The sequence below is a fragment of the Hirundo rustica genome, unplaced genomic scaffold, assembly GCF_015227805.2.
Source record: "Hirundo rustica isolate bHirRus1 unplaced genomic scaffold, bHirRus1.pri.v3 unplaced_BUSCO_407572at7742, whole genome shotgun sequence".
Taxonomy (NCBI): domain Eukaryota; kingdom Metazoa; phylum Chordata; class Aves; order Passeriformes; family Hirundinidae; genus Hirundo; species Hirundo rustica.
In genome coordinates this window covers 47,419-58,908 of record NW_026690735.1, presented here as the reverse complement: position 1 = coordinate 58,908, position 11,490 = coordinate 47,419, and the positions used below count along the sequence as shown (strand labels likewise).

Here is an 11,490-nt window from a genome sequence, read left to right as displayed (position 1 = left end):
CAACCACCCGGAGAAACCTGCCTTTGTGACCCTCCCAGGAGCAGTTTCCCAAGCTGCTTATGGGTCATGGGTCTCAGACTTTTGCACACTGGGGTGTCACCTTTTAAAGATGAATAACTCTAAAGCAAAGGATTCTTCATTTCAAGGTACAGAGATATCTTCTCACTTCTTCCCTGGCGCAGGGGGCTTCTCATCTTGATCTCTGTTCAAGCGTCGTATAGGATATTACTCAGTTCATCACATTTTGATACAATAAAAAACACCTTTGCTTAAATCTACACACAAATTAAAACAATCATCTCCCCAAATGCATATCTTTCCCATGATTTAAAGGAATGACCTAAATATAGAGTTCATTTCCATGGCTCAAGTAAGAATAGAACAACCAACTCTTCAACCCTCTGTCCCAACGGTCTTTTCACTTTTGCTCTACTGACTTCATCCTGTTGTTCTTTATGTTCACTCTGTCCTTTCTCACTCTCTCAGAGAAGGGCTGAGCTCTGGAAGCCTCGATGTTACCTGTCTCTCTCTGGCCAAAGGAAGAAGAAAAAGGACCCACCTGCAGGAAATACATGGGGTTTTATATGGTATTCCCAAAGTCGCAGCCAACAATTTCAGTGGCCAGAATAGATGCCAATATTGTAACTAACTCTCTGATAGGTCTCTGTCTCTTGTAAAGCAAAGTACCAAAATTTAGTGAACGTGAAACCACTACATTCATTGGTGTTTGCCGCCCGGTTTGAAATTAAACTTTGACACGGGCCCTCCTCACGACCCTCGCCAGGAGCCCCCCCGGGGCCCCCGAGAATCCCCACGGCCACCCCCGAACCCCTGAAGACACCGGGAGATCTCAGAGACACCGGGACCTGGAAGGAAACCCCCACCCGAGGACATCGGGACCTCCCCGGTGGATACAAGGACGCCCCTTGGGGACAACGCGACGCCCTTGGCACCCCTCCGGGGACCCAGAGAAGCTCCCTCGGGACCCCCGGGAACACCTGAGGCACCCCCTCAGGACACGGACGCCCTCCCGGGAGCACCGGGACACCCCCAGGAGCCCCCCAAGCCCTCCGCGGCCACATCCCCGGTCCCCGCAGATCAGACACCGAACGCCGCGGGCAAATCCCTTTTATTAAAAAGAAGGGCGGGGGCCTGAGAGACCCCCCCGGGAACTGACAACGCCGAGCTTCCCGAAGAGGCCCCGGGAAAGGCACCGGAAACCCCCCAGGACCTCTACGGAGCACCCTCGGCAAATCGGGGCCTCCCTTCAACCCCAAACTCCCGGGGCCGCCTCTCGCCCCCCCACCTCGGGCTCCCCTGAGCAACCCCTGGAGCCCCGAGTCCGCCTCTGCCCCTGCACCGTTCCCCAGGACCCCCGGCCTCGGGGCGCGCCTCACCGCCCTTCCGCGGGCCGCGAGAAACCCGGGCCGCAGCCATAGGCCGGGCCCTGGGCCATGGTCACTTCCGGCTCAGGGCCGGAACAGGCCGAAGTAATGGGGCGCGCGGCACGCCGGGATGCACCGGGGCATTCAACCGCAAAGGCTGCCGGGATACACCGCGGCACATTCGGCGGCCATATTGCCGCGAAGGCTATCGGGATACACCGTGGCATGCTGGCGCAACGTCTGCCGGGATATACCGTGGCATACCCCCGCGGCCATATTGCCGCAAGCTCTGCCGGGATACACCGGGGCATGCTGCCGCAAGGTCTGCCGGGATACACCGAGGCAACCTCGGCGGCCATATTGCCGCAAGCTCTCTCGGGATTTACCGGGGCATGCTGCCGCAAGTCCTGCCGGGATGCAACGAGGCAACCTCGGCGGCCATATTGCCGCAAGCTCTGCCGGGATGTACCGTGGCATGCTCTCGCAAGTGCTGCCGGGATACAACGAGGCAACCTCGGCGGCCATATTGCCGCAAGCTCTGCCGGGATTTACCGGGGCATGCTCTCGCAAGTGCTGCCGGGATACAACGAGGCAACCTCGGCGGCCATATTGCCGCACGCACTGCCGGGATTTACCGGGGCATGCTCTCGCATGTGCTGCCGGGATACAACGAGGCAACCTCGGCGGCCATATTGCCGCACGCACTGCCGGGATACACCGGGGCACTCCACCGCAAGTGCTGCCGGGATACACCGAGGCGTATTCGGCGGCCATATTGCCGCATGTACTGCCGGGATACACCGCGGCATTCTACCGCAAAGGCTGCCGGGATATACCGCTGCCATAGTACCGCAAAGGCTGTCGGGATACACCGAGATTTTTATTGTAACAAAATCTGTCGCGATATACCGAACCGCGACGCGAGGCACGCCGGGGTGCAGCGAGGCAGAAGCCGTCAGGGCTCCCCTCGCTCCGCCAGCTCCCGGCAGACCTCGGAGGGGGCGAAGACCCCGCACTCCGTGACGATGCCCCCCGTGATGAGCTCCTGCGGCGTGACGTCAAAGGACGGGTTCCACACGTCCACCTCTGCGGGACGAGCAGGGGGTACACGGGGTCAGAGGGGCTCTGGCAGCGACCCCAGGCAGGGGCGGGACCCCCCGAGAGCCCCCCCAGGGAACGGGGAAGGGACGGGACCCCCCCGCAGCCCCGGGAACCCGCCGAGAGCACCCGCAGGGCACCGGCGTCTCCCCGTAGTTCCGCCCCAAGGACACCGGGCTCTCACGGGTTAGTACAGTTTGGGTTTTTAGTTATAGAAAAATGTAACCTCGGTATATCCCGACAGCCTTTGCGGTACTATGGCCGCGGTATATCCCGGCAGCCTTTGCGGTAGAATACCCCGGTGTACCCCGGCAGTACGTTCGGCAATATGGCCGCGGAGTGTGCCGCGGTGTATCCCGGCAGGACCTGCGGTAGAATGCCCCGGTGTATCCCGGCAGATCTTGCGGCAATATGGCCGCCGAGGTTGCCTCGTTGTATCCCGGCAGCACTTGCGGCAGCATGCCCCGGTGTATCCCGGCAGCACCTGCAGCAATATGGCCGCCGGGTATGCCACGGTATATCCCGGCAGACTTTGTGGTAGACTGCCCCGGTGTATCCCGGGAGCCTTTGCCTCAATATGGCTGCGGAATATGCCTCGGTGTATCCCGGCAGCCTTTGCGGCGGAATGCCCCGGTGTATCCCGGCGTGCCGCGCGCCCCATTTTTCCGGCCTGTTCCGTCCTTGAGCCGGAAGTGGCCATGGCGCAGGGCCGGCCTAAGGCCGCGGCCAAGCGTCCTAAGGCGGCGGCGGCGGCGGCCGCGGCGGCGGCCCGGGTTTCTCGCGGCCCGCGGAAGGGCGGTGAGGCGCGCCCCGAGGCCGGGGGTCCTGGGGAACGGTGCAGGGGCAGAGGCGGACTCGGGGCTCCAGGGGTTGCTCAGGGGAGCCCGAGGTGGGGGGGCGAGAGGCGGCCCCGGGAGTTTGGGGTGGAAGGGAGGCTCCGATTTGTCGAGGGTGCTCCGTAGAGGTCCGGGGGGGTCTCCGGTGCCTCCGGGGCCTCTTCGGGAAGCTCGGCGTTATCAGTGGGGGGTTTTCGGGGGTCTCTCGGGGCTCAGCACGGCCACGCTCTCCTCAGGCCGCAGCATCGCCCCCAAGAAGCTCCGCGTGATCCAACAGCAGAAGCTGAAGAAGGTGAGGGGCGGGGGGAGCGTGGCGGGGCTTTGCGGGGTCCCGAGTGGTCTGGGGGGGTTCCCCACGTCTGCCCCCCTGACCCCCGCCGTGCTCTCCCCAGCGCCTGGAGGTCGGGATCCGGATGAGGATCGAGCGGGAGACCGTGCAGCGCGCGCAGGGCGCTCTACCCAAAAAACTGACCTTGGTGACGGCGCCCACCCCCGCCAAAGACAAAGCCAAGAAGGGCCGCGGCCGAGCCCCCCCGGGGAACGTCCCCTGAACCCCGCTCCTGTCACCCCCGCGAGGCTCTGGGGGAGTCCGGGCTGTTCTCAGGCCCCCGCCGTTCTTTTTAATAAAAGGGATTTGCCCGCGGCGTCCGGTGTCTGATCTGCGGGGACCGGGGATGTGGCCGCGGAGGGCTTGGGGGGCTCCTGGGGGTGTCCCGGTGCTCCCGGGAGGGCGTCCGTGTCCCGAGGGGGTGCCTCAGGTGTTCCCGGGGGTCTCGAGGGAGCTTCTCTGGGTCCCCGGAGGGGTCCCAAGGGCGTCGCGTTGTCCCCCAGGGGCGTCCTTGCATCCACCGGGGAGGTCCCGATGTCCTCGGGTGGGGGTTTCCTTCCAGGTCCCGGTGTCTCTGAGATCTCCCGGTGTCTTCCAGGGGTTCGGGGGGTGGCCGTGGGGATTCTCGGGGGCCGCGGTATCCTTGGGGTGGAACTACGGGGAGGTCCCGGTGTCTCTGTGGGTGCTCTCGGTGGGTTCCCGGGGCTACGGGGGGGTCCCGTCCCTTTCCCGTTCTCTGGGGTTGCTGTCGGGGGATTCCCGTCCCTTCCCCGTTCTCTGGGGGGCTCTTGGGGGGGTCCTCTCCCGTCCCTTCCCCGTTTCCCGGCGTCGCCACAATTTTATGAATGGATCTCCAGTCCCCGCCTCATTCCCGTGGCCCACCCCCTCTCCACGCTGATTGGTCAGCTGCGTCTTGACTGACAGCTCTCTCCGCCCCACCTTGATTGACAGCTGCGGGAGCCGCGGAAGCCAATGGGACGGCGCCGAAGGCGTGGCCATCGCCCGAGGGCGCCACGCCCCCTTTTTGGGCACGGCAAAGACACGTGGGTGCCTCCCCTCCCCCCGCGGGGGCGTGGCCGGCGCGCAAACCCCGCCCGCAATGACGTCAGGGAAATTCCCTGGAATCGGCGCCGCCGGGTTTATTTTGGGAAACAAACAGGGAACGGTTGGGGGAGGGGCTGGACGCCGGAGCCCCCCCCAGGGGCCTCGCGTGGGGCGGGGCCCCCCCCGACCCCCCCCCCAACCCCTCCCGTGACTCACCCACAGCCGGGGGGGGGAAGGGGTGGGGAACGGGGAACGGCGACCACGCCCCACAGCCCCCCCCCGGGGCCTCCACAAAAATCCCACGAACCCCCAGAACCCCCCGTGCCCCCCCCCCCAGCACCCCACGACCCCCCCAGCCATGGTCCCAACCGTGTTGGAGGGTCCTTGTTCCCCCCTCCCCTAATTTCTGGGTGACCCCGCCCGGGGTTTTGGGGGGTCTCGGGGCTGTGGAAGATCCCGCGGGTGCCGGCGAGCTCGGGGAGAGTGACGGACACGCGGGGCTGGAAGGCTTGGGGGGGGTCCCCGGGGGGGTTGGAGGGCTCAGGGGGAGTTGGGGACCCCCCAGGGGGGTCTCGGGGCGCGGGGGCCCGACCCCTGTTCCTGCTGAACTGAGCCAGTTTATCCAAAGCAACTGCAAATCAGCTCAGCGGGCACCGGGGGCAGCGCCCGGGTGTGGCCGAGGGGCGCTGGGGGGGTCCCGGGGGGGCTCGGAGCTGTCCCGTGCTCCTTGCGGGAATTCCAGCATCCAGCGGTTTGGGTGGGGGGGGGGTCCCAGGGGGATTCAGGGGGATCCCCGGGAAGGGATCCGAGGGTTTTGGGGAGCGCCAGGAGAGCCCCAAAGGTTTGGGGGGGGGCCCCCGTTGTCCGGGCGAGGGGGGCGGGAGGCGGAACTTAGCCACTGTGAACACGGCGCGGCTGGACTCTGTTCACAGGTGGGCTAAGCCCTGCCCCCCGACCCCCAAAACCACCCCCCAGCACCCCAAAACCTCCCCTCAACACCCCAAAACCTCCCCCAGCACCCTAAAACCACCCTGCAGCACCCCAACACCTCCCCCCAGCACCCCAAAACCACCCCCCGCAGCAACTCCACAGCCCGCCAGCCCTGCCCCACACCCAAACTCCCCTCAAGTCCCCTCCAGTCTCCTCCCGAAATCTCCAGTAGCCCCTAAACCCCGTTCCCCCGGCCTCCCCCCGGCACTGTGGTGGGGCTGGTGCCCGTTGGAAATCCCTGGGCAATGTGATTTTGGGCAAAAACGGTAAAAAATCCCATCGCCAGGAACCCCGGCGGGCGGCAGCGGTGGGGACGGGGCGGGGATCGGACGGCCCGGTGCCGGTCCCGGTGCTCCCGCGGTGCCGGTCCCGGTGCTCCCGCGGTGCCGGTCCCGGTGCTCCCGCGGTGCCGGTCCCGGTGCTCCCGCGGTGCCGGTGCCGGTCCCGGTGCTCCCGCGGCGCCGCCGTCGCAGCGTCGAGGCCGGAGGAGCCGGGTGCCACCTGTGGGAATCGGGGGGGAGGTCACCCCTGGAGGCTCACCCCAGGTGTTTTTGGGGAGGGGGTTTCCCGGGGCAGCGGGAGTCTCTGAGGTGATGGGGCACACGGCAGGGACGGTGGCACCGGTGGCTGTCCCCGGTGCCACCAGACCCGTCACCCAGCGCGGGCTGTGGGAACGCGTCCCCGGCCGTGCCACGTCCCCGGTTGTCCCCTCGGTGTCCCCGTGCCGGGATGGGCACTCCGGGACCCCCTTAACGGGCCGGGACCCTCGTCCCCAGTGCCACCAGTGCCACCAGTGCCACCAGGTCCCCGTCAGCCCCCCGCGGCCCCCAGGCCATGGCCGTGGGTCACCCTGCCCCGGCCCCGCTGTCCCCAGCACCGGTGGCCGTGGGGGCTCCGGTATTGGTGTCCCTGATGTCCCCGGTGTCCCCCGGGCCGGGGCTCTGCAGGCGCCATGTGGGACCCACGAGGCCCCGCCCGGTCGTGACATCAGCGTCGTCACGACAACGGGGCGACTTCAAAGGGAATCGGGTGGAACCGGCCCAAAAAATGGGGGTAAACAGCAGCGGCGGCACCGACACGGGCCCGGGGGCCCGGGGGGCACTCGGGGAGGGCTTGAGGGGTGCCCCCATCCCGGGTCCTCACCGGGGGGGGTTGGGGATCGCGACAGTCACGACAGCGACGGCCCCTCCTCGGTGCCAGCGGGGCCCGGCCGCCCCCGGTGCCAAGCGGTGGCGGCACCGACACGAGGCCGGGAGGGCTCCGGGAGGGCGGCCGGGAGGGCTCGGGGGTCCTGGGGGGGGTCCTGGGGGTGCCCGGAGCCGGGGGTCTCGGGGAAGGGATCGCAAACGCTTACGACAGGCAGCGATCCTTCGTGTGCCACCGGTCCCACTGGCACCACGGGCACAGCCCGGTGCCCCCCAAGTGTGGGGCGGGGGGGGGGGTGACCTCGCGTCTGGGGGTCGGAGCCCCGGATTTGGGACTCCCCCGCGGGTTCTGGGGTGTCTGCCCCAGTTTTCGGGGTTCTCCCCCTCCCTCGGTTTTGGGGGGCCCCTCCCGGTGCCCCCCCGGCGCCAGGGCGGTGCCGGCCCGGCCGCCCCGACCGGCTCCCGCGGCCCCGGGCGGGGGCGGCCCCGGCGGAGCGGGGGGAGCGGCGGGGGGTGGCCGGTGCCAAAATTCCCACCTTCGTCCCCAAAACGGGAGTGGGAAAAGGCGGCGGCGCCGCCCGGCGCCTGCGGAATGCAGCGATGAGGGGCAGGGGGATTCGGGGGTCCGGGCCAGGGGTGGGGGCTGATAGCGGGGGGACGGTTTGGGGGTCCCACGTCAGGAGGTCGGGGAGCTGAAGGGGTCCCGGCTGGGCGCGCTGTGAGGGCAGGGGGGCTCGATGTCGGTGGTCCCGAGGCCGAAGGGATGAGGCCGGGGGTGCCCTGGGTTCTGGGGGTCCCAAGGCTGGGGCGCGGGGGGGGGTCTGGGGGCTCCGCGGGGCCGGGGGTCTGGGGAGAGCCAACACCGAGCACATTCGGGGGTTTCCAGGCGCAGGGGGGTGGTCTGTGGGTTTCGGGGGTCCCACTCCGGGAGGGGTGCGGGATTTGGGGCTGCGATGTCCTGGAGCTCCCAGCCCGGAGACGCTCTGCGGGTTTCGGGGTTCCCAGGCCGGAGTAAGGGGGGGGAGAGTCGATGTCTGAGCCTTGGGGTTCCCAGGCCGGGGGCGGGGGGGGGGCGATCTGTGGGTTCGGAGTGGGGTTTCTCATGCCAGGGCTGGGCTGGGCTGGGGGTGTCCGTGATTTGGGGTTCCCAGGCCGGGGCGGCTCCGGCGTGGCGCGGGCCAAGCGGGGGCGGGGGCGGGAAGGGGCCGCCCCGTCCGCGCCCGTCGGCGCCGGGGGGAAAGGATGAATCACCGCCCGGCGCCACCGCCCCCCCGCCCCGGGCCCCCCCCCGGCCCCCGCCCCGCCGGCAGGCCCGGAACCCCCGAGACTCCCCCCCCTCCGCCCCTCCGGGAACCCCCCGGACACCTCCGGGGTTCTCCCCGCACCCCCCATGCCCGCCCCCGGCCGGCCTCGGGCCGTCGATGGCCGCGGCCGTGCCGCCGCCGGCCCCGAGGGGAGCGCTCGGGGATCCGGTGGGATGTGGCGGGACCCCGCGGCCCTTCCCGCCATCCCCGAGCCGGGCACGAGGCCACGGCCGCGGCCCCTCTTCTCCCGCCGCCCCGGAACCTTCCAGGGGGTCCCGCGGGGCCGTTACTCACCGGGAGCCGGGGGTCCCGGGGGGCTCCGGGGGAGGAGGCCGGGCTGGGGGGGGAATAGGGGGGCTCCGGGGGCTCCCGGGGGCTCCCCAAGTCTCTGACTTTTACTCCAAGAAGGGAAACGCTTTTAAACGTTTCGCTCCGCCCCGGGAGCGACGAGGCCGCGGCGGCGGAGGGGAAAGGGGGGGGGGAGAGGAGGGAAGGAGGGACCGGGCTTGCCTCCGCCCGCCCCGGGACCGCCCCGGGACCGCCCCGAGCCCGCACGAACCCCCCCCGCGCTCCCCGCACCGAACCCGCACCGGCCCCGAGCCCGCCCCGCGCCGGGTCCCCGCAAGCAGAGCGGGCGGGCAGAGGAGCGGCGAGGAACCTCGTGCCCCAGAGAGAGCGGCATTCGCAGCCCCATAGCACGGGGAGGGGGACCCCACGTGTGCCCCATGGCGGGGGCGGTTCGGAGCCCGCCCGCAGCAGTGTTGTGCCCCACGGCAAGCGGGCTCGGTGCCCCGCACAACGGGGATCCCGGCGCCCCACGGCACCGGGGTGCAGGAGCCGTGCGCCCCACAGAAACGGGGTGCGGTGCCCCACACAAAGAGGGGTACGGTGCCCCACGGCTGGGGCCTGGACGCCCCATAGCCGGTGCCTGGGTGCCCCGTGGCCGTGGGGCGCCAGAGGCGCTGGCGGGGCCGGGGATGGGGCGAGGGGGGAGGCCGGGGGTCACCATGGCGATGCTGCACACACAGACATTAAACAGAGTTTTATATCGGAAGTAGCGAAACCACAACGCGTCACCGCTGCCGCGGCGCCAGCCCTGCCCCACACCCCGCGGCCCTGCCCCACAGCCGGCCCCGTCACACGCCCCCCAGCCCCGATTGTCCCAGGGTCCCCCTGCCCCACGGACTGCCCCACGCTCCCCCGGCAGTGGGGCAGGACGAGTGCCCCAATGCCCCCCGGTGCCCCCCAGAGTCCCGCAGGCCTTTCCCGGTCCCGCCCCACATCTGGCAGTGGTTGCACATCTGGGATAGAGCAACACACCCCCCCCCAAACCTTCGCCAGCTGCTAATTTTAAACACGGGGGACCCCCCCCACACACTCCATCCCGGCCTCCTGTGGGCCCCCGGGCACGGGACACGGGACACGGGACACAGAACACGGGACACGGAGCGGGGAAGGCGGCACGTGGCGCTGCCGACACGCAGCACACGCGTGTGCCCGCACGTGGCCCCGCACACCTGCGCACGCTTTGCACACGCGTGTCCGCACCCACGCGGGCCCAGGGCAGGGCCGTGCTGCCCGTGTCGGGTTCTGGTCGGGGACACAGAGGCCGTGCTGAGGGACTGTGGTGGCCACGCCGGGTCCTTGTTTGTCACCTGTAGCCGCGGCGGCCGCGCTGGCTCCCCGCGAGTCCCTGCTCTCCCTGCTTGGGTGGCCGTGGTGGCTCCCCGTGGGCTCCCCGTGGGCTCCCCGCGGGCTCCCCGTGGGCCAGGGCTCGGCGATGCCCTTTCTAGGCAATGGCAGCAGCCGGGCCATCGCCCACGCTCCGCCGGCACATTCCTCCCGCCTGAGTCAGCCCGGCCGGGAGGAGCGGCGGCAGCAGCAGCGAGGCCCGGGCACGGCGCAACAGGGCACGGCGTGGCACCGACACGCGTGTGGCTGCCGTGGAACGGCTCGGCACGGCCCGGCACCGACACGCGGATCAACGCGGCGCCGGCACGGCTGCGGCCGGCACGGAAGAGCCAGGAGCGGCGTGGCACCAGCACGGGCGTCCCTGGCGCGGTGTGGACACGGAGCCAGTGTGGCTCGCGTGTGACAGTGACACGGCACAGAGGCGGCACCGCGCTGGTGTGCCCGCGGAGGAGCTGGGAGCACTGGGCGCAGGGCACCACAGGGACTGGGAGCACTGGGTGGGAGAGGGGGGGCACCGGGCAGGAATTTCCCTTTCCTCGCCCCGACGCTCCCTCCTGGCTCCTTCCTTCCTCAGCCTGGGCCGTGCCGGGATGCCCGGGATCCACTGGATTCCCTCAGATCCCGGGGACACCCCAGACCTCCCCCCCAGCATCCCCAGCCACCTCCGCCCTACAGGAGACCCGGAGGGCGTGCGGTGCCTTTGCTGGGGAGCGCGGCCGTGGGTCGGTGTGGGGCACCGCCGTGGGTCCCGTCGCGGGTCCTGGCGTTGCCGTGCGACGCTGTTTTGGCGGGGCTGAGTCACGGCCGTGACTCACCGGCAGCCCCGGGACCGGCACCACCGGGCGGGGCCACCGGAGGCGGCGGCTGCGGGGGCCGGGGCTTGCCCAGGGGAGGGGGTGTCCCCCGGAGGGGAGGGCCCAGGGGTGTCCCCTGAGGGGAGGGAGGGTGCCCGGCGCCCCCCCTCCCAGGGCACGAGGCAGAGGGGCGATGAGCACCCCGAGGTGCCCCCCTAGGCCCTCACCCCCGAAGTCCCCGCTGCTGTCGGGGGCTCCCCGAGGGATCCCCGAGGGAAGGGGGGAGAGGAGGCCTCGGGGGCCCCCGGTGCCGCGGGTGGGGGGTACGGGGGGGGGGGGGTTACGGGGGGGGGTGACTCAGGGCCCAGCCACGCGCCCGTGAGTCACCCTGGGGTGGGATCGGCGGGTCCGGACAAAGGCGCTTTCATAGGAACGGGGCTCCCCCGCAGACCCCCCCCCCTCTCCCCTCAAAGCCTTAGGGCCCCTCCCGGGTGTTTGGGTGGGCATCACCCTCTCCCCCCGTGTTCCTCCCCCCCCGCCCCGGCTCCGGCGTCAAGCCCCGACTCGTAGGGCCCGGTGATTCAGCGCAGCCGGGCGGGGCCGGGCCGGGCGTTGTGGCAGCGCTGGGAGCACCGGGACCACCGGGAGGAGCCCGTCGGGATCCCCCCGGGATAAAGCACAGGGACCAGCGGGACCCCCGGGACCGCCAGGAAGGGGGCGACGGGACCACCGGGGAGGGGACAGCGGCGGCGGGGTGGCCCCGGGATGAAGCGCGTGTGCCACCGTGTGCCACCGCCCGTGCCACAGGTGGCCACCAACCCCAGTGCCTCAGTTTCCCCGCTCACATCGTGCCACGAAGCCCCCTGCTCCCCCG

The 11,490-nt window shown here is 70.0% G+C and overlaps 1 protein-coding gene across 1 annotated transcript; it reads left to right on the top strand.

Annotated features, from left to right (window-relative positions):
• The first annotated feature begins 3,176 nt into the window (after positions 1-3,176).
• LOC120748343 (leydig cell tumor 10 kDa protein homolog) lies at positions 3,177-3,963 on the top strand. The gene is made up of 3 exons (XM_040054479.2): positions 3,177-3,281; positions 3,556-3,611; positions 3,712-3,963. The coding sequence occupies exons 1-3, from the start codon at positions 3,182-3,184 to the stop codon at positions 3,868-3,870; spliced, it is 315 nt and encodes a 104-aa protein (XP_039910413.1). The 5' UTR covers positions 3,177-3,181; the 3' UTR covers positions 3,871-3,963.
• The last annotated feature ends 7,527 nt before the right edge of the window (positions 3,964-11,490 follow it).

Excerpts from the sequence above, each read along its gene's own strand:
- LOC120748343 (XM_040054479.2), top strand. The coding sequence starts at position 3,182 with ATGGCGCAGGGCCGGCCTAAGGCCGCGGCCAAGCGTCCTAAGGCGGCG. Across the intron at positions 3,282-3,555 it reads TCGCGGCCCGCGGAAGGGCG|GCCGCAGCATCGCCCCCAAG; the intron begins GTGAGGCGCGCC and ends CGCTCTCCTCAG. Across the intron at positions 3,612-3,711 it reads AACAGCAGAAGCTGAAGAAG|CGCCTGGAGGTCGGGATCCG; the intron begins GTGAGGGGCGGG and ends TGCTCTCCCCAG.